We start from the raw sequence: 23,599 nt of genomic DNA, 5'->3' as shown, positions 1-23,599 counted from the left end.
ATTACATTCCCTAAAGTTCATATACATAGACTTCATATCACATGGAAAGAAAGATACATTGAAGAATAACTAGAGTGTTTTATACAGACAGTATTTTATGTATTTTTTTTTCAAAAAAGAGAGATTTTGATTCAATATCCCTTCTTCAGGTGCATTTTAATCCACAGCAGTGAAAGGATATCAAAAAACAAGGATGGAAAAAGTCAAATGCTCATTTCTATTTTTGTGTTATGTCTAAACATTAGTGGACCTAAACCTATAGAAATCAGTCCACATAATCTTCAAATTGACAGTCTTGTGTGGTCATGTATGTTTTTCCTAAACTACTCTTCTAGGAGTACTGCTACTGTGATTAATATTTTAATTTATTTTACTTAGCTAGATGATTACATTAAATAGCTAAAATATTAATTAGCTATTTTTGATGACTAGTTCATATCTTTTTCTAAATATAATAAAGTAAATAAAGGCCTAGTGATTTGGTGATAATACAGTTAAGGAAATGTAAGGTATAGTGCACTATATTCCCATACAGTAAGGAAGTGATAAAATACAGTAAGTAGATCTAAGGGAAAATATTCAAATTTAAATCAGAAAAATTCTGTTTAAATGCCTTCTTAAATATTGGTTAACCTCACCAGTACGATGCTCGGTACCTTGCACAGAGAAGTCACTGAAATATTTGTTGTTTTAAATTGAATTCTCATTTTTCTTCTATGCTTGGCATTTGTAAACTTACAGGTTTCAGTAAGCATTCTGAAGTATTGATGCAAAAATGAATAGCAGCTTAATTACAATTGGTATGTAGACAGCATAATGAATTGAATGTGAGTCACTATTTGTATCTGATAATCTCTTCCCCAGTTTCCTATTAGAATAGTTGAGGAGGAATAATGATTAAGAGAAGTCATTGACTTTCTGCTTAAATTGAAAACTGCTTTCTTTTAAATTAAGGGTGGTAACAGTTAACATACTGAGAATCCCATTGAACAACTTTCCATTACCTAGATCCATAGTGATGAATATTTATGGAATTTTTAAAAGCCTGACTAGGGGAAGGAGCTGTCCAGCAATTCAGCACAGTGATTACAAAACATTTCTTTGGTCTAGAAAAGATTCTTAGAAGTTAGCATAGCAGGATATTTAAAGATGACTATGAAGGCATTTTTGTGAAGTTATATTTTTTAAAGTATATAAATTATAAATATATAGAAAATATTATATTTAAAACAAGTTCTCCTTTTTCCATTGACATTTTTGTGTTTTAGAATTTTACAACTATTTCAATTCTTCCAGAAAAAGTACAAACAACAAAAAAAGTATAAACAAAAGTTTTTTTCCTTTTGGGGTGAAAATAACTTTAATCCCCAGTTAAGAGTTTGCTATTACCTAGTAACAACAATACTATATGATGATCAACGGTGAGTGACTTAACTTATCCACAGGACAACTCCAAGGGATCCAGGATGAAAAAGGCTGCCATAGAAGGAACAAACCAGGGTCTAAATGCAGATAGAAACATAGCATGCAGGGGGCAGCTGGGTGGCTCAGTGAACTGAAAGCCAGGTCTAGAGACAGGAGGTCCTAGGTTCAAATCTGGTCCCAGACACTTTTCTAGCTGTGTGTTCCTGGGCAAGTCACTTAACCCCCAATTGCCTAGCCCTTACCACTCTTCTGCCTTAGAACCAATACACAGGATTGATTCTAAGACAGAAGGTAAGGGTTTTTTTTTAATGAAAGAAACATAGCATTCTTTATTTCCTCCATGAATTTTTCTCTAGTGTAAGCAAAATGTGGCTATTTTCACACGATATACATGGAAATCTGTGCAACATGATAATATGTACAACCTAAATCATGTTACTTTCCTTCATGGGGCAAAGGGGAGGGAAAGAGAACAAGGAAAGCAAAATGTAAGAAAATGAATATTGAAAAATTGTCATGTAATCTGGAATAAAAGAAAGATAATTCTAAAAAAAGTCTCCTGTGCCCCTCTCTTTTATGGCAGAAAGCTAATGGAGAAGTCCTCAGCTATTTTTTTTTCTTTCTCAGAAGTAAATAACAAAAATGTTGACAAACATTAAGAGTATTTGGAGAGATGAAAATTATTAATCTGGGGTATATTAACTATTTTATTTGGATAAAAGATAGCCTGACAAAATGGAAAAAGCATTTGGCATGTAAGAGTCTTGAGTCCTAGACTTGGTTTTGTCAATAAATATTGTATGACAATTAGCCTCTTTGGTTCTCAATTTCTAGTAGACTATAAGCTCCTTAAGGGTTGGTTTCATGCATTTGTAGTCTTATTACTTAGTAGATTACATATTTTAGGCACTTCATATTTTTTATAAATTAATTCCTTACTTGGGAGATGACTAGTTTATACTTTTCCCCAAAAATTTCTAAACAATGGTTCTTTTCTCCTTTCTTCCTCATAAAAAAGAAGGTATTGCATTAAGTCAGGAGTTCGAACGGGCATCTAGATAGCACAACAGATAGAATACCAGGCCTGGAGTCAGGAAAACTCATCTCCCTGAGTTCAAGTCTGGTCTGAGACATTTACTAGCTGTCTGACCCTGGACAAGTCACTTAACCCTGTTTTCTTTGGTTCACCAATCTGTAAAATGGACTGGCGGGCAAACCACTCCAGTATCTTTGCCAAGAACACCCTCTGAAATGAGGTCACAAAGAATCAGACATGACTAAAAATTGGCAACAAAATCTTAACCTGAGACTGAATTTGTTTCATGAAGTATTAATTTTGATAACTATTTCAATATCACTGATTTCTTATGTAACAATATGTATTTTAGTTATGCAGATTTAATAATGTGATTCTTGTTGTTGTTTTTTTTAAACTCTTACCTTTTGTCTTAGAATTAATACTAAGGATTCCAAGGCAGAAGAGTGGTAAGGGTTAGATAATTGGGATTAAGTGATTTGCCTAATATTACACAGCTAGGAGTGTCTGAGGCTAGATCTGAATCCAAGACCTCCCTTCTTCGGGTCCATCTCCTGGACAACCCTAGCTGTCCCTAAAAATATGATTCTGAAAGGGTGTCCATTCACTTCATTGGACTTCCAGAAGAATCCATGCAAAGGTATGCTGGAGCCAGTTTATACCATCTGTGCTGATTGTTACATTTTTAGTGTGAGCATTTAGATCTGGGAAAGTGGAAAATCAGAGCTTAATTTATTGTTTTGCTGATTGCCTAGACTTAAGAAAATAATTGAGAAAATGATAATAATGCATGTTAATTGAAAAGTAAGTTGAAAGTATGTTTTGGAGAGCTGCAAACTCCTAGATCCAGGACATAAAAATGATTAAGAATCCTTTTACTGAATGATTACTTAGGTCCTTTCTAGTGCTAACATTCAATATTTCTATTCTACAGAATACTTACATAATTAATGGAAAGTATTTTGCAGGTCAGGTGGTATTCCCTAGAGCCTCATATTTCACCATTCCCACTATCATAAGCAATCAAAGAATGTGCCTTTTGGGGCAGCTAGGTGGTACTGTGGATAGAGGCCAGATTTGAAGTCTGAAGACTAGTTGGGAGGACCTAGGTTCAAATTTGATGTTGGAACTTCCTAGCTGAGTGATCCTCAGCAAGTCACTTAACCCCCTTAACCTCCTTTCTTAGAGTTGTCACTAAAGACAGATAGGTTTCAACTCTGCTGGTGTTTGGAAAGGCCAGTGAAATATTCTCCAGACATCGATGAATTTTGTTTCTAATCAGATAGTCAAAACTCTTCTGTTGTACCATTTTTGTATCAAGTTTCTGAAGACTTTTTCTTCCTATCTGACATCAACATTGAAACAACCAGGAATCCATGCTCCTGGCAAGCAAGATTACATCTTAAAGTTATAATTTACATCCTTTCTCCCTATTGATGATTATTACCCAATTGCCAAATTTTATTTTATTTTTTCTTTTTTTTTTAACATGCTTTCTGCCTTAGAAGCAAAACTGTGTATTAGTTTCAAGGCAGAAGAGCAGTAAAGGCTAGGCAATGGGGATTAAGTGACTTGCCCAGAGTCACACAGCTGGGAAGTGTCTGAGGCCAGATTTGAATCTAGGACTTCCTATCTCTAGATGAGGCTCTCAATCCACTAAGTCATCCCTATCAAATTTAATGCCAGGCCAGTACCTCTTTCTACAGTATAGAAATGGAACAGATATCAGATTTAAATACACAATTACAGCCTGTATTCGCAATCTAATTTTTATTTGATAAAATTTGTTCTTTTTTAAAAGGATCTTCCATGTCATCTAATAAGGGATATTATTTATATATCTTGCTTTTTAAAAGCACATTCTGGGGGCAGTTGGGTAGCTCAATGGATTGAGAGCCAGGCCTAGATAGAGATGGGAGGTCCTGGATTCAAATCTAGCCTCAGACACTAGCTATGTGGTCCTGGGCAAGTCACTTGACCCCCATTGCCTAGCCCATACCACTCTTCTGCCTTAGAACCAATAAACAGTATTGATTCTAAGAAGGAAGGTAAGGTTTTTTAAAAAAGCACATTCTGTATCAGCTTTATAATTTATCAATTGACCTTAAAAGTTTGCCTGATTTCATGTCATAGGATTTTACTGGAAAAGCTGAAAAAGACCTTAGCAGTTATCTCTACTTCAAACTCCTTATTTAACAGATGAGAAAGTTAAAGTGTAGATATTAAGTAATCTGTCTGAGGCCCTACAGAGACTATTTGTGTTCTTCTGTTCCAGCTCCTCTCCACGAAATCTAAAAACTTTGTAATGATTACTTGACAACTTATATAATGTTCTTTCAATAATAATTCAAACAGAACCTCCTAAGTGCTAGGCTCTAGGAATATGTAGGAAATCAATAAAGTAACTGGTAAATTATATTACCTTTTTGCATTCCTTTCCAATTTATTTCAGAAAGAAATTCAGTAATAGTTGTCACAGCCTACTCTTTATTTTAAAGCCAATTTTTAAGGGTTTTAATAACTCAAAAGCATTATATTCCTAGATATTTAATTTGAGGTTGCTTTGGTTAGGCTTAAGTTAAGGCAAAGCACAGTGTATTAGAAATAATGTTGGACTTCAGTCAGATAGTTTCAGTTTGAATCCCAACTCTGTGTGACATGGACAATTGGTAAACTCAACTCCAGTTTCTTTATCTGTAAAATGAGATCAATCATTCATAGTACTTACCTTCCTGAGTTCAAGTCTGATCTGAGACACTTACAAGGCTGTGTGACTAGGGAAGTCACTTAACTCTATTTCCCTCAGTTTCTCATCTGGAAAATGATCTGGAAAAGGAAATGGCATAATACTCCAGTGTCTTTGCAAGAGAACCACAAACAACCGGAAAACAACCGAACAACAACCTGTGTGGGAGAGGGGTTTTTTGAAGAAGATATTTCATAAAGTGCTGTATAAATGTAAATTATTTATTGAATTGGGTTGTTTTAAGCTCCTCCACTCCTTTTTCATTTTGGTTCAAGGCTGTGATTCCTAGGACTGAACAGAGGACAGGTTAGGGCATGGCACCATTTGAATTAGAGAGCAGAAGGTGGATTTATTTATCTATGGAAACAGTGATGTCAAGACAACAGGGGGATATGTAACAGGAACATTTTGTAAATACAAGAGACACAGTTAGTACATGAAGTACATTACTAAAAGAGGAAAAAAGATAAAATGTAACTGAATGTTGAGGGAAATAAATATCCTTGTTTTTCTCTCACTTCTAGAGAGGAAAGGATCTTTATGTAACCCACCCTTCAAGTTCTTACTATCTAATCAGTTTTTTTTAATTCAATTTTATTTTATTTTCGCCTGAATTAAATTTCATGTACTATCTTTTTAGATTCCATTTTACTTTGTTTTCACCTCTGAATTCTCTCATGTCCCCCTCTCCCACTGAGAAAACAAGAACAAAACCTGTTACAATATATTTAATCAAATGTAACAAATTCAATGTCCAAAATCCCATAACCATGTCCAGAAAAAGTTATGACTCAATCTGAACTTTTAGGTCATCAACTTTCTATCTGGAAGTGGGTAGCATGAATCCTCTGGAACTGTTATTAGTCATTGTGTGTTGATCAGAATTCTTACAGCTTTAATGGTGTTTGTCTTTATAGTATTATTATTATCTAATTTGTTCTCCTGGTTCTGCTCATTCACTTTGCATCAGTTCATACAAGTCTTCCTAGGTTTCTCTGAAATCACTCCATCATCACAATATTCCAACACATTCATTCATTTACCGTAATTTATTCTGCCATTCTCCAGTCCTTTGCCATCACAAAAAGAGCTGATAAAAATATTTTTACATGTATGTCCTTTTTGTCTTTTATCTCTTTAGTTTATCATCTAATTAGTTCTTATACTTATAGCTTATTAATGATAAGCATTTTAAGCTCTTTACAGGGGACAGTTAGGTGCCTCAGTGGATTGAGAGCCAAGCCTGGAGATGGAAGTTCCTGGGTTCAAACGTGACCTCAGCTTCCTAGCTGTGTCATCCTGGGCAAAGCTCTTAACTCTCATTGCCTAGCCCTTACCAGTTTTCTACCATGGAAGCAATACTTAGTATTGATTCTAAGAAATAAGAAATATTAAAGGTAAAGGTTGGGAGAAAAAAAAGCACTTTACAAATATTATGTCATTTGATACCAACAACAATCCTGAGAGGTAGGTGCTATTATTATTCACTTTTTAAAGAGGAGGATGTTATGACACAGGTGAAATAACTTGCCCAGAATCACATTACTAATAAGTATCTAAGGTAGGATTTGAACTTATGTATGCCTGACTTAGTGACCAGCATGCTATAAGCTATACCACCTATCTACTCTTTGTCTTTGTCCAGTAAATAGAATGTAAGAACCTTGAAAGCAGAAACTGTGTTTTGTTTTGTTTTTTAATTATTATTTGAGGACAGATAGGTGGCTTAGTGGATAGATAGCCAGAGGTACTAGGTTCAAATCTGGCCTCAGACACTTCCTAATTGTGTGACCCAGGGCAGGGCACTTCACCTCAGTTGCCTAGCTCTTACTACTGCTCTTTTGCCTTGGAACCAATACTCAGTATAAATTCTAAGACAGATGGTAAGGGCTTAAATTTTTGTTTCCTTGACAGATGGCATTTATTCATAGATGGTATTTTGTTTTGCATTATCCTAATGGAGAATTTAGTTTGATGGAGGCGCTAGGTCTGTGTTTTCTTTAAAACAGTGCTCACTGTGTTCTCAGAACTCTCTTAACCTTTTCCAAGTCCCAGCATGTTTAACTGCTATATTAGCAGTTTCTACCACAGACATTTAGACTAAATTATGTGGTTCTAAGAAAATCATATGATCCACAAGAGACTGAGGGACCCAAATGCTCTGAATCTTACTCTACTCTGACAGTTCTAAAAATAGAGTAAGTACAGGTTAGTATCTAGGTCCCATGTGAAAAAGTTCATTAAGTGATTGGAAGACCATAATGAGCCAATTCTAGTATTTATTGTCTTTACCTATTAATGGTTGGTTTAATCTCTTTACCACCCTTGGCTAGACCATTTGTCAAAAGGACCACTCTGAGATTGTCAGAGCCTCAACTGTAATCAGTGCCCGATGGTTATAGGGTGAGGAGCTAAGATTGAGGAAACTGAAGTTAAGACTGGGAGTTCAGAATAGATAATAGGGTTTGTGAACAGCTTGGACCCAGAGAAAGGCCCAGAAGTTGGTGGTGAGGGTAAGACCAGGAACTGGGAAGCAAGTTGCCTAATAGTTGGTAGAGGGAGAGGGAGAAGGTAAGAACTGACAAGTTTCCAGTCAAGGTGTGAAAGATCAAGCTTACAACAGATAGTCGGTCCACATTTCTAGGAAACACTTTGGATACTTAGGACCCAACAAGGAGATAAATGGCAGGCAGGTGTCATGACCTGTTTAGGTAAAAGGAAAGCAGGGGCAGACTTTCATGGTTGTGGAAGCTCAGGACATGGGCTTTATTATTTAATATCTTTAGTCCATAGGATCCCAAGATTTAGTCCCACTCTCTCATTTTACAAATGAAGAAACTAAAATTCAAAAAAGTCAAAGTCACAAAAGTAAAAAGTGGTTGAGCCAGAATTGGTAACCTATGTGGCACAGTGGATGGAGAACTGATAGAGTGGTGGACCAGAAACAAGGAGAGTTCAATTCAAATCTGGCCCTAGATATTTACTATCTCTATCATCACAAGTCACTTAAGCTCCATCTATTTTGGTATCTCCATCTATAAAATGGAGATATTTTGGAAAATTTTATTTAATGAATTAATTTAGAATAGTTTTCCATGATTCTATGATTTATGTTCTTTTCCCTTCCCTCTCATAGCTGACAATTACTCAGGGTTTTACATGTGTCATTGATCAAGATCTATTTCCATATTATTGATATTTATACTAGGGTGATCATTTAAGAGTCTACATACCCAGTTATATCCCCATTGAACTGTGTGAGCAAGCAGTTGTTTTTCTTCTGTGTTTCTATTCCCATGGTTCTTCCTCTGAATGTAGATAGTGTTCTTTTATTTTGAGGATATAATGAGCTAATATCTGTAAATCTCTTTGCAAACCTTAAAGCACAATATAAATGTTAACTGTTATTATTGATAACAAATGTGACTTCCAATCCAGGGCTTTTCCTATTATATAGTGTTGCTCATAGAGGTGAGAAAGTGTCAAAATTGTTCACAAAAATGTAAAACATAAATAAATTAAAGGTTAAATGAACCCCAAAGTACAAGGGATATAACCTATAGAGAATAAATAAATGGGCAGCAATCCAGGGTAACTCACAGAAGATGAAAGGGTCATGAAGCAGATTTACCACATTGATACCAAAATGACTTGATCATGAAGGTACTGCTCTGGGTCAAGCTCAAAGCTTGGTCATCTGTGGTTCCATTTGAGTTATAGAACTCAATCTCAACCTGGTTAGCTAGTCTGGACCCAATGGATTTCTACTTGGTAATTGAGTATATTAAGTGTTTGGGTAGGAATATACAGTAAATATTTACATAGGTGTATTATATATATTTATACAAATAAAGCTTGATTTAAATAATTGGAGAAATATTAATTGTTAATCAATGGGCAGAGCAAATACAATTAAAATGACAATTCTACCTAATATCCTTACATTCAACTAATCTCCTTACATTCAGTATCATCCCAACTAAATTGGGATTGAATGTAAATTCAATCAAATGTAAATTGGGAATTGAATGTAAATATAACATTTACATTCAGTAAATCTAACTAATCTCCTTACATTCAGTATCATCCCAACCAAATTATTCCAAAATTATTTTATTTAACAAGAGTAATAATGGAATTCACTTGGAAAAACTAAAAGTCCAAAATAGCAATGGAAATAATGAAAAAAAGTTAAGGAAAGAAGTCTACCAGATTTCAAAAAAGCAGTAATTATCAAAACTATCTGATACTGGCTAAGAAGTAGAAAAGTAGATCAATGGAATAGAATAGACACACAACAAACAGTCAACAAAAGATTATAGTAACCTTGTGTTTGATAAAGGTAAAGGTCCAAATTTTTGGAGTAAGAATTTATTATTTGGTAAAAATTGTTTGAAAAGTGGGAAAGCAGTTTGTTTGAAATTAGATATAGATCAATATTTTGCACCATTTACCAAGCTAAGATCAAAATAGATAAATGACCTTGGTAAAGGGAGATGCTATAAACAAATTAGAGGAACAGGGAATGTATTATCTATTAGATTAAAAAAAACTTATGCCTAGGAACCAGTATTGGTTCCTAGGCAGAAGAATGGTAAGGGCTAGGCAATGGGGGTTAAGTGACTTGCCCAGTATCATACAACTAGGAAATATCTAAGGTCATTATTTGCATCCAGGACTCTAGGCCTGGCTCTCACTCCACTAAGCCATGTAGCTGCCCTCTATCTATCTAGAGGAGAAGAATAAACAAGAGATAAAGCATTGCAAAATGGATAATTTTGAACACATTAAATTGAAAAGGTTTTGTACAAATAAAACTAATGTTGTCAAGGGTAGAAGGAAAACAAATTAGGAAAATTTATAGATAGTTTCTCAGAAAGATATCCTATCTAAAATATATAGAGAACTTTGCCAAATTTATTATATGAGCTATTCTACAATTGATACATGGTCAAAAGCTAAAGCCATCATTTTTGGATAAAGAAATTAAAGCTATATATAACTATTTGAAAAATATTCTAAATCATTATCGATTAGAGAAATGCAAATCACAACTCTGAGATACCATTTCACACCCATCAGTCTGGCTAAAAGGGCCATTTGACAAATGTTTGACAACATTTTGACAAATGTTGGCGGGGATATGGAAAAAGAGATAGTAATATATTTTTGGTGGAAGTGAATAGGGCCAGCCATTTTGTAGAGCAATCTGGAATTATACTCAGAGTTATAGAATTTTGGGTATGCTTTTTGTATGCCAGTAATACCACTATTAGGTTTATTTCCTAAGGTGATCAAGGAAAAGAGGAAGAAATAACATATTCTAAAATACTTATGGTAGCTGTCTGTGGTGGTAAAGAACTGGAAATTGATGAGATGTCCCATCAGTTGAGGAATGGCCAAATTGTGGTATATGTTCATAAAAGAATAATGAAAAACAATGATAAAAAAAAAACAAACCTGGAAAGACTTATATGAAGTGATGCAGAGGGAAGTGAGCAGAACCAAGAGAGTGATGTATACAATGACAATAATAATGTATGATGATAAACTGTGAATGACTTACCTACCAAGCAAGGATCCTGGACAACTCCAAGGGACAAGTTCCTAGTTCTACTTTCTGAAACCAAGTACAACAAACCTAACTTCTGTTTTACAGGACAGCCCTTCATGTATTTTCAGAACTTCATGATGACAATTATCATGTTCCCCCAAATTTTCTCTTCTCCAGTCTAAATAGGGCCAATTTCTTTTCAACTAATCCTTTTATGGCAAAGTTTCAAATCTCATCATCTCTGATTACTCTTGGTAATTCGTGCCCTTCCTGAAATGTGGCATACAATACTAAATGTTGAATACTTCAGATGTGATCTGATTAAGGCACATTAATGTGAGACTATCCTCCTTTTTTAATTCTAGGCAGGGTTGTATCTACTACTTAATATATCCTAGTATAGTATCAGCCACCCAGCTGCCCTCATTTTTTTTTTAAATCAAATTTACACTGTTGACTAAGTTTGAACAAATAAAGGAATTAAGACAGCATTTATTAAACATTTACTATGCTAAACATTGGGTATATTGTTCTGGGATTACAAATAGAAAAATTGAGTCAGTTTTGAGCATCAAAGAGTTCTCATTTTAATGGAGAGAGATAATACATAAAAGAAAGTTTAATTGCATCATAGATGGAAAGGCCAGGAAGTCTTAAGGATTCAACAATGGGATAAATGATAAAGTTGAGAGACTGACAGGGTTATATGGATGTTAAGGTAAGAATGAAGGGAAGGAGCATATGCAGAGCATAGAAATAGGGCAGATGGGAAGGCTTGGAGGATTTTAGGAAGAAAAGTAGATATTGGCCTTGAGGTCCTCTGTTTCATCAGAAGAAATTAAATCATTGACTCTGTGCCCTGTAAGCAGCCAAACAGCCTGAGTGAATCTAGAAGGCAAGGTAGGAAGAGGCCCTCAATTGTAGCAGCTTTCCAGAATGAATTTTGAGATGTCTAGGACTGGGGAGGGGAAAAGCAAGCTAAAAGTGAAGGTTCTTCTAGATGATGGCAACTCATCTAGATGATGGCAAATTTTTTTCACATAAACTAAGAGGTTTGGTCAATTTTCTCCCCACTCCTCTGCTGATGCTTGTACAGTTAATTTTTAAAAGTCAAATAAATGTAGGTCTTTATATTTATCTCTGTTCAACTTCATCTTAAATTTAAATTGTTATCTTAACCTACTGAGATATTTAGTTCACTCCTACCTGGGTCAACCATAAATGTCATAACCATCCCATCTATGCATTTATCTAAATCATTAGTAAAAAGGTTAAACAGCACAAGGCTTTCTGGGGCACATATGCTACAGTGACCCCCTATAGGTAATATATCCATCAGTCCTTGTCCTTTGGGTCCAGTCATTCAGCCAATTTTAAATCCACTTAGCTTTCTAATCTCTAGTTCTCCATTTTGTCCACAAGTAAATCACAAGTGTCCTCTTCACATGCCTTGTTAAAATCCATTCTCTACCTGCAGCATCATTCTGAGTTACCAGTTTCGTAGATCTTCTTTCAGAGAAGGAAATAATAAGTCTAAACTGGCATGATTAATTCTTGTTAACCTCATGCTGGTTTTTAGTGATCATTGCTTCCATTTGCTGAATGCTTACAAACCATCTCTTTAATCACTCGTTTTAGATGTTTATGCCAGCCATCAAAGTCAAGTTTTTTTTGTTTTTGTTTTTAAACCTTACCTTCCGTCTTGGAGTCAATACTGTGTATTGGCTCCAAGGCAGAAGAGTGGTAAGGGCTAGGCAATGGGGGTCAAGTGACTTGCCCAGGGTCATACAGCTGGGAAGTGTCTGAGGCCAGATTTTAACCCAAGACCTCTCATCTCTAGGGCTAGCTCTCAACACACTGAGCTACCCAGCTGCCCCCCAAAGTCAAGTTTAAAAAATGGGGACATTTATTTTTTTTGGTCCTGCACTCTCTTCCATTCTCCCCTCCCCATGATCTCAAATAGTAACTTAATAATCCTTCATACGTTTTTACAGTACCCTGGGGCATAGCTCATGGGCCCAGTGATTTTATCTTACATAATTCAGCTGGGTGATGTCTTACTTTGCCTTCATTTATATTGAGTTTCACTTCTGGATTAACCATTTTTTAAAATACATATCTCAATATGAAGAGCATTCTCTTAGTTGGAGAAAACAAGAAAAAATAGGAGTTAGCAATACTGCTTTTCCGTGTTCATCCATAATTATCTTCTCATCTATGAAAAGCAGTTTCTCTTCCTCTTCTTTTGATTATTTTCCTGCTCCTAAGAGTTCATATTTAAATTATGAAACCACTTCAGTGTTTCCTAGTGGCACCTATTGCTTCTTATGGCTTAAGAAGTTCAGATTTATCACAGTATAACATGGAAATGAGTGAGGATCAAACTGGGCAACTGGAGCAACAAATTCATTGAATGGCTTTCCCACAATGAGATCTTCCTAATGTAACCAAAACTATAATGTCAAGACAACAAAGCAGTAAGCATTTATTGAGTGGTTATTCTGTTCCAGGCCCTGCAATAAGCCCTGAGGATAGAAATACAAGCAAAAGGAGAGGGTAGTTCCTATTGTCTCTCTATTGGCATTTGTAGTCTGATGGGGAAGAAGACAACACACGAAAAGTGGAGTAGGTGGGGGCAGGGATAGAGAATGGTTTTGAAGTCCAGAACATGAACAATATGGATGTGAGGAGAGTAAAGGTTGGCTCGCCCGTGTCCTTCCACAAAACAGAGGGCACACAAGGAACTCACTGAAAGGAGAAGATGACTAGCCTGCTGCTCAGATGGATATTTCAGAGTGAAATAGTTGGATATTCCAAGGTGAGGAAGCCCTAGAAGCTGAGGGAGGTTCCAGAGTGAGTTTGCAGCTAAGAGCATAGTTTTGAAGTCCAGAAAGTTAGGAACAGAGAGGGGAAAGAAAGAAATAATAAATAGTAAAAATTATCTTACACTTAAAATGTTTTAGGATTTTTCCAGGTTAAAAAAACTAATATCTTTCATAATTGAGGCTTTAGAGCATGGACTAATATGGAGGTAACCCTGCTTCTGGAAGGACACATCCAGAGTTTCTATACTTGTGGGTGGGAATAGTATGTCTCTTTTTTGTATGTATGCTTTTTTATAGTATGTCAAGTGACTTGCCCAGGGTCACACAGCTGGGAAGTGTCTGAGGCCAGATTTGAACCTAGGACCTCCCGTCTCTAGGGCTGGCTCTCAATCCACTGAGCTACCCAGCTGCCTTCTTTCTTTCTTTCTTTCTTTCTTTCTTTCTTTCTTTCTTTCTTTCTTTCTTTCTTTCTTTCTTTCTTTCTTTCTTTCTTTCTTTCTTTCTTTCTTTCTTTCTGTCTGTCTGTCTTTCTGTCTTTCTGTCTTTCTTTCTCCCTCACCTTCCATCTTAGAATCAATACTGTGTATTAGTTCTAAGGCAGAAAAGTGATAATGGCTAGGCAATGGGGGTGAAGTGATTTGCCCAGAGTCACACAGCTAGGAAGTCTCTGAGGCCACATTTGAGCCTAGGGCCTCCCGTCTCTAGGCCTGACTCTCAATCCACTGAGCCATTCAACTGCCCCTCATACCTTCCTTCTTAGAATCAGTACTATGTATTTGTTCTAAGGCAGATAAGTGGTAAGAACTAGGCAATGGGGGATAAGTGAATGGCCCAGGATCACAGAGCTAGGAAGTATCTGAGATCAGATTTGAACCCAGGACCTCCCATCTCTAAGCTTGGCTCTTTATCCCACTGAGCTACTTAGCTGTGCCCCGGAATAGTCCTTTTTGATTACCTGCATAGGCAGAACAGGCTGCATCTTTAGAAACTGAAGTACCAGGCAACTGGGACTTTTGCTTTCTTCTCCTAAATGATAACCTGCTCAGTATCATTCTAGGAAGACTGACAGTCACAGTTCAACCTTCTCTTGATTCCAGTAGCTCCTCCTTCCTTTATTAGGTTTCCATTTATTGCCAAATGTCTAGAAAAGATATATATTCCTCTCACATTCAGTCTTCAATTCTCCACAATTTGAATTCCATTCCCATGATTCCACTGAAGCACCTCTCTGGAATCCTTTGCTTAGTTCTTGTTCTTCTTGGCTATTTCTCTTGATATTTGTTCCATTGGCTTCTATGATGTTATTGCCTCCTTCTATCTGTCTCACTACTCTATCGTGTTTTTTTTTTTTTAACCTTTACTTTTTGTCTTAGAATGGATACTAAGTATTGCTTCCAAGGCAGTAGGACAGTAAGGGCCAGGCAATAGGGGTTCAGTGGCTTGCTCAGGGTCTTAGAGGTAGGAAATGTTTGGGGACAGATTTGATCCCAGGACCTCCCATCTGGCACTGTATCCACCGAACCACCCAACTACCTCTGACTACTCTCTTTATTCTTCTTCTCTGGTCATCTCACTCTTTATATCCACTAAGTCTGGGTTTTTTCCAAGGCTCTTTCTTCAATTCTCTTCCCTTCCCTCTATATATGCTTGGCTGCTTCCAGCCCCTCCACTTGTATAACCTCCTTGCATATGACCCAAAGTCATATATCTAAGCTTGATCTCATTCTTGAATTCCCATCCTGCAGCTGAATATCCTGTGGATTCCTTAAAAGAAACATGTACTGAACTGAATGTACCATCTTCTCTTTTAAAATGACTTTTCTTCTCAACTTCCCTATTTCTTTTGGCTGTATGACTATCCTTTCAGTCATGCAAGCTTAAAACTTCAGGATCATTTGGATTCTTTCCTATCCCTCCCCCCACCCAACAAGGTCAACTAATTGCTAAATTCTATCCATTCTCCCACAAATATCCTTTGCCTCCATTACCTCCTTTCTTATCCCACTGTCAACACTCTTGTTCAAGTTCTCATTGTCTCTGGATAGGTCTAGACTATTGTAAGAGTCCCTGAACTGACATCTGTCTCTATTCTCCACACAGCTGTCAAGATAATCATCTTGGTGCACAAGTCTCATCATGCTGCTCTTTCTCAAAAACCATCAGTGCCTAATGAAATACAAACCCCTTACGTTGGAATTTAAAATACTTTTGTCATCTAGCTTCAGCCTAGCTTTCTAGCTTTATTTTACTATTCTTTAAACCCTTACCTTCTGCCTTAGAATCACTATTGAGTATCAGTTTCAAGGCAGAAGATTGGTAAGGGTTGGATTGGGGTAAAGTGATTTGTCCACGATCACACAGTTAGGAAGTGTCTGAGGCCATATTTGAACACAGGACCATGTGTCTCCAGACCTGGTTCTCTATCCACTGAGTCATCTTACTGCCCCTCTTACTTAAGCGAATTAATTAATAAATTAAGCTAATTTTGGGGTACTTGCCTTTATTCAGTCTGTTATGATCAAAGTAGGGTACTAACTGTTCCGTTATGTTGCCCTTCTGTTTCTCATGCCTTGTATACAATATAACAAAGGTTTATTAAGCACCCACTGTCAAGACACTTAATGAGGGCATATATACAAAGATGAAATATTTTTCCTTCTGAAGCATAACTGGTAAAGATACTTTTTCAAAATGAAGTTGTGCAACCCCTAATATTTTCTTTGGCTAACTTTGCTTACTCCCTATTTACTTTGGGAATATATTCCTGCTTGGTTATGCATTCATGTTTGCTCATCCTTATGCATACATTCATATTTGAGTAGATGATCATTTATTCCTATTTGTTTAAAATTAAAAATCATCCCAAGGATAAATTGGGTTGATTTCTTAAATGCTTCATTGACTTTTACATTAATGACTTTTTATACTAGTCCTTTGATTGGAATAACAATGAAGAATCACTGTCTTGATTAGTTCTAATCAGTAATTACTTAGATGAGTTTAAAATTGAACATTACTGTGCTGGTGGCTGTATCCAGAGGTTAGGCAGATTCATTCTCTCTCTCTCTCTCTCTCTCTCTCTCTCTCTCTCTCTCTCTCTCTCTCTCTCTCTCTCACACACACACACACACACACACACACACACACACACACACACACACACACACTACTGAGACCTTTGGTCATCCCTTTACCATAGATTCATTACTTTGGTTGAGTTGGGAGGAGAAGGAGCTTGAGTGCCTCGTTATTAATGTAGAAACTGTTTCATATGGTAAAGGCTTTGGAGAAATGCTGTGAGTCTGTGGGAAATGAGAATGACATAAGGAAATGAACAAAAATGGAAGGGAGGGAAGAGGAAAGTAACTCAACCGGACAACATTCATTGAGCCCCATTGTCTTCCTTCTTACCCTTGTCATCCTTAGAGTGCCAGTGGGCCAGTCCAGTACTGAGCAGTGTGGTACAAAGATCACTCAGACAGAGACCATGACATCCATACAAAGAAGAACCTAGTAAATTAGTTTGATGAAGACATTCTTATTGGCAACCGTATATATCTTGGCTTTTCAAGTCATCATGTCATAATTTTTTCTTTTATTTCCTCCTAGTTGTATTACTTATTTTTAGTGAAAAGTTGATTTATGACTGGTGATTGTTTCTCAATTTCTATATTTAATGATTTAATTCCTATGATTTATATCTTCAGAATTATAACTGGAATAAGAATTTACCATAGAAATATTATCTGGTGGATGTGCTTGATTGACTGGCTTTTGATCCCAGGGTTGATTTGTTCTCTCTCCCATCTCATAGGGGAAAGTAAGTGAACTTATTTCTGAAGCCAGTAACACAGGGGACAGAGTACTGAACTTAGTTAGTTAAACTTAGTTAAACCTTGTTTAGCTATGTGACTGGGCAAGTTATTTGACCTCTCTCAGCCTCAGTTTCCTTATCTGTAAAATGGGGAAAATAATAGCACATATCTCCAATGATTATTGGAAGTTTTTTTAGCCCTTGCCTTTTTTTTCTTAGAATCAATACTGAGAATGCTTTTAAGTGGGGCAGAGTATTAAGGACTGGGCAGTGGGGGTTAAGTGACTTGCCCAAGGTCACAGCTAGGAGGAAGGTCTGAGGTCTGAGGTCACATTTGAACCCAGATCCTTTTGACTTCAGGTCTGGCACTCTAACCATTGTGCTACCTAGCTGCCCCTCTCTAAAACTAATTATTTTTTTTTTAATCCCTTACTTCCACCTTAGTATCAGTGCTACGTACTGGTTCCAAAGTAGAAGAGTGGTAAGGGCTAGGCAGTGGGGTTAGGTGACTTGCCCAAGGTCACACAACCAGGGAGTGTCTGAGGCCAGATTTGAACCCAGGACCTCCTGTCTCTAGACCAAGTGTTATTGTGAGGATCAAATGAGATCATATTTGTAAAGACTTAAAGTACAATATAAGTGCTAGCTATTGTTATTATTGTTATTGTTCTTGGCATGTTTTACAAAACTAATGTTTTACCTTTCTCTTCCATTTCCTACTGTAGATCATCAATGCAGTGGTACTTCTGATCCTATTGAGTGCCATGGCAGATCCAGATCAGTATCACTTATCCAATTCTGAACTGGGGGGTGACTTTGAATTCATGGATGATGCCAGTAAGTACATTTAATAACCCATTGTGTAGATTGGTGGTATTTTTAAAAGTAATTCCTATGAGTTGAGATGTAGGGTAGATTTCCAGCTACTAATTAAATATGCTGTGCCTGAATTGAACAAGTTAAAATATCTATTTGTTGCTTAATGTTCCTGGTGATTTTGCACATACCTTCAGCTGTTCCATATTTATATGAAGATAACATTGGTACTTAGGTTGATTCAATGTCTACTGTCCCCCCGCTCCCCCCCATTCTGAATTTGAGTGAGTTCTTTCCTTTCACCATAAATTGAATCAAATATACAGATAAAACATTTATTACATACTGTGTGCTTGGCAGTCTGCTAACTAACCAACATTTCTATCATAAAGAAATATACCTGATGCATCTTCTCAAGAGAACCCCTTCCCATTTCAGTTTCAGAGAACATAAATCCCACTTGTCTTGAAACCCACTGACTTTCTCTATTTCGGCACTTCTTTTCTTATTCAGTCATGTCTGATTCTTTGTGATTCTATTTGGAATTTTCTTTGCAAATATACCATAGAGGTTTTCCATTACCTTCTCTCGCTCATTTGATAGACAAGGAAACTGTGGCAAACTGGGTTAAGTGACTTACCCAGGGTCAAAAAACTAGTAAGTGTCAGAGGCCAGACTGAACTCAAGAAGAATCAATCTGACTTCAGGAAGAGTACTCTGTCTGCTTCACCACCTAGCTGCCCTTACGCACTTCTCTGGAAGACAATATACTAACTACTCCCCTTTCTAGAAATTACTTTGTTATTATCTCCAGGAAGATAAGATCCAATTTAGTCTTCAGAACATGCAAGGCTTTGGTTGAGGGATGGAGACCAGTGTCATGAAACTAAAAGTCACGTACACCTTTCTGGTGCTCTAGATGTTTGGAATTATAATGGCTTTATACTTTGAATATTGTCTACATAATCCCAAAGAGCAGGTAATCCAAATTCATTTCTATTTGGCTTTAGAATATATTGAATGAGGGGGCAGCTGGGTGGCTCAATGGATTGAGACTAGAGATTGGAGGTCCTGGGTTCAAAACTGAACTCAGACACTTCCCAGCTGTGTGACCCTGGGCAAGTCCCTTGACCCCCATTGCCTAGCCCTTACCACTCTTCTGCCTTGGAGCCAATACACAGCATTGACTACAAGACAGAAGGTAAGGGTTTAAAAAAAAAAAAAGAATATATTGAATGGGCTGCTCTCTGCTGCATGTTTGCCTGGACAAGTTTTCTTTTTTTTTCTTTAACTGTCTAGTTCTATGATGTTTTAGTTTATATTAAATTAGTTTTTACTCTTAGCAGACATGTGCTGGATTGACAGGTTAGATAACCAGGATGATGTAGGCTGGTTGGTGTAGTCAGGTCAAAATTAAAAAGTTGTTTTGGATAATACATGAAAATGATTCATCTGTGAATGAATATTTCAATTGCATTAAAAACAAACAAGCCTAGACTTTTATTTCCCAAATAATGGACATTAGTTGCCATAATCTTCAAGGTTTATTGTTTCATTACCTTTATCCAGAAAACAGGAGTCTCCTTTGCCCTCATGCTTCCAACCTTATCAGAAGGGAAATGTTTATCAGGTCTTGAGTCAGAGTCTGTAAGAAGTGAGGAGAGTGTTATGGTTGCTAACTTTCAGTTTGCATTTTACAAGATGGATTTGTGCTGTGTAAACACCTCCCACTGAGGAAGAATGCAGTCCTAGGGAATATGATACATGAAGGAAGAGGAGTGGCTTCCCCCATATTACATAGCTAATCAACACCAGAAGTGAGATTTGAGCTGGGGATGGGGGGGATGACTGTGGGGACCTAGGGATTAAATCCCCCCCTAACTCCTCTCCCTCTTCTATCCTGTAAGTTCACAAAGAGGACACAGGTGCAGAGAAAAGGACAACGTAACCTTGAGAAAGATATGGAAAGAAGAAAGAAATCTCATCCCTGGCTCCAGAGGCCAGGCTCTAGTCAAAACTATGTTTGTTGGCCATTTGCTTCCCTTAATGAGCTACCTTGGTAGCTTCTGGCTGAAAGCAGAACAGCAGAAGCCTGATTGTGGAACATGGTGGAATAAAACTAGATTGTTATAAGCCTGCCAGTGTGAGAGTCTCTCCTCCCTTTATGCTATACCCCTTTGGTCCCTATTCTGGGATCCCCAAGATCGTGACATGAGCATAGTTTTGTAAAATTAATTTATTTATTTAATTTAAAACATTATTCCTTGGTTACAAGAATCACATTATTTCCCTCTTTCCCCTTCCCCCACCCTTCCCGCAGTGGACACACAATTTCATTGGGTATTACATGTGTCCTTGAGCAGAATCTATTTCCATGTTGTTGGTGTTTGCATTAGAATGTTCATTTAGAGTCTACATCCCTAACCATATCCCATGTAATCATACAGTTGTTTTTCTTCTGTGTTTCTACTCCCACAGTTTTTCCTCTGAATGTGGATAGTGTTTTTTTTTCTCATCCTTCCAGGTTGTTCAGGATCACTTCATTGCCACTAATGGAGAATGATTACATTTGATTGTACCACAGTGTATCAGTCTCTGTGTACATTGCTCTGGTTCTGCTCCTCTTACTCTGCATCAATTCCTAGAGGTTGTTCCAGTCTTCATGGAATTTCCTCCACTTTATTATTCCTTTGAGTACCATAGTACTCCATCACCAACATATACCAAAATTTGTTCAGCCATTCCCCAATTGAAGGGCATCCCCTCATTTTCCAATTTTTTGCCACCACAAAGAGTGCAGTTATGATTTTCCTTATTATCTCTTTGGGGTACAATCCCACCAGTGCTATCACTGGATCAAAGAGAAAACAGTCTTTTAGCACCCTTTGGGCAAAATTGCCCTCCAGAATGGTTGGATCAATTGACAAATCCACCAGCAATGCATTAATGTCCCAACTTTGCCACATCCCCTCCAGTTTTTATTACCTTCCATTGCTGTCATATTAGCCAATCTGCTAGGTGTGAGGTGATACCTCAGAGTTTTGATTTGCATCTCTGATTCTAAGAGATTTAGAACAATTTCATATGCTTATTAATTTTTATTTCTTTAACTGAAAATTGCCTGTTCATGTCCCTTGCCCATTTATCAATTGGAGGATGGCTTGATTTTTTTTTTGTACAATTGGTTTAGTTCTTTATAAATTTGAGTAATTAGACATTTGTCAGAGGTTTTTGTTATGAAGATTGTTTCCCAATTTGTTGTTTCCCTTCTAATTTTGGTTGCATTAGTTTTGTTTGTACAAAACTTTTTAAATTTGATGTAATCAAAATTATTGATTTTACATTTTGTGATTTTTTTTCCTAGCTCTTGCTTGATTTTAAAGTCTTTCCTTTCCCAAAGATCTGACATGTATACTATTCTGTGTTCACCTAATTTGCTTATAGTTTCGTTTTTTATATTCGAATCATTCATCCATTCTGAGTTTATCTTGGTGTAGGGTGTGAGATGTTGATCCAAATCTAATCTCTCCCATATTGTCTTCCAATTTTCCCAGCAGTTTTTATCAAAAGGTGGGTTTTTGGTCCCCAAAGCTGGGATCTTTGGGCTTGTCATAGACTCTTGCTGAGGTCATTTACCCCAAGTCTGTTCCACTGATCCTCCTTTTATCTGTTAGCCAGTACTGTATTGTTTTGATGACCAATGCTTTAGAGTATAGTTTGAAATCTGGGACTGCAAGGCCTCCTTCCTTTGCATTTTTTTTTCATGATTCCCCTGGATATCCTTGATCTTTTGTTCTTCCAAATGAACTTTTATGGTGTTTTTTTCTAATTCAGTAAAAAAAGTTTTTTGATAGTTCAATGGGTATGGCACTAGGTAAATTAATTTGGGTAGGATTGTCATTTTTATTAGGTTAGCTCATCCCACCCATGAGCAATCAATTTTTCTAATTGTTTAGATCTAGTTTTAATTGTGTAAAGAGTTTTGTAGTTGTGTTCATATAGTTCCTGTGTTTATCTCAGCAGATAGATTCCTAAGTATTTTATATTGTCTAGGGTGATTATAAATGGAATTTCTCTTTGTAATTCTTGCTGCTGAAATGGGTTGGAGGTATATAGAAACGCTGATGTCTTATGTGGGTTTTTTTATATTCTGCATCTTTGCTAAAGTTTTATTATTTCACCTACTTTTTTGGTTGATTCTGTGAGCCTAGTTTTATTAAATCCAAACTCAGTACTATATGTTATACTATGACATCTCTACTTGTATTTTGGCAGATGTATAATACTTAGGGCATCTGTCACACTTATTTATTTCTTCTGGGAGGGATAGTGAATCCCTATCATATTACCTATAATAGTAATGAGGTTAATTTAAAAAAAGATGGGAGGTTCAAATCTGTCCTCCGACATTTTGTAGGTGTGTGACCCTGGGCCAGTCACTTAACCCCCATTGCCTTTGAACTGATAATAGGTATGGATTCCAAGATAGAAGGTACGGGTTTTAAAAAAAAAAATTACAAAAAACTTAATGTTAGCTTTAAAAAATTCATGATTACTACAAAGGTAGTAGTAATTATTCTACCTCCCTTCAAAAGATATATATATGTTAAAAGAATAATTTTGAGAGGTGGTTTTTTTATTTCTAGCAGCCAGATAAACCATCATGCCTGGTGTCAGAATGATTTGATCTCTAGTCTGGCACCAGACACTTAATAATTGTGTGACCCTGGACAAGTCAGGACATCTATCTGTCTGTCTCAATTTTCTCAGTTGTGAAATGGGCTTAATAATAGCACCTCTCTCCCTGGGTTGTGAAATGAAATAAACCCAAGTCCTTGATTCATTGGTTAAGGTATTAATCAATAGGCCTGCTTTTCCTTGTAGAAAGCAGACATCAAGAATGCACTTTCTTAGGGGAAAGTCAGAGGTAACATATGGTTAATGTACTTGAGGATGACCCCTTAAAGAAGAGATAAATCCAGTAAGATACACAATGAAATGTCTTGTCCTGTCCACCCATGCTAATGGCACATCTGGCTTCTGTACGATAAGGCTTGCTTGCTCTGGTCACTAAGGCTATATCTCACTGTAGGTATGATTGAAAGCAATATCTCATTTTCGACATCGAATAAGCTTGCTTTACGTCTTGCACATCTGTAACTATAAAACTGTCTGTAACTTCAGTTCGAGGCAGCTTTCAGTAGGAAAGTCTGCCCTGGCCAGTAGATTCATTTATTAATCAACAGACGAATCAATAAATATTGGTGCCATTAAATTGAACTTCTAGGTGTCTGGATTAGCTTTATGAAGTACCCCATTTCAGTTGTTAATGGGATTATATGAGATATTTGCAAAGCACCTGGCACACAGTAGGCACATAATA

At 36.7% G+C, this 23,599-nt stretch overlaps 1 protein-coding gene across 1 annotated transcript in view; it reads left to right on the top strand.

Annotated features, from left to right (window-relative positions):
• The window catches only part of LAPTM4B (lysosomal protein transmembrane 4 beta), a 103,534-nt gene that overhangs the window by 12,666 nt on the left and 67,269 nt on the right, over positions 1-23,599 (top strand). The window contains exon 2 of the mRNA XM_007488145.3: positions 18,126-18,237. Within this exon, the coding sequence (XP_007488207.1) occupies positions 18,126-18,237 (112 nt within the window). The remainder of the gene's footprint in view (positions 1-18,125; positions 18,238-23,599) is intronic.

Source organism: Monodelphis domestica, chromosome 3 (genome assembly GCF_027887165.1).
Source record: "Monodelphis domestica isolate mMonDom1 chromosome 3, mMonDom1.pri, whole genome shotgun sequence".
NCBI lineage: Eukaryota > Metazoa > Chordata > Mammalia > Didelphimorphia > Didelphidae > Monodelphis > Monodelphis domestica.
This window is presented reverse-complemented; position numbering and strand designations above follow the sequence as displayed.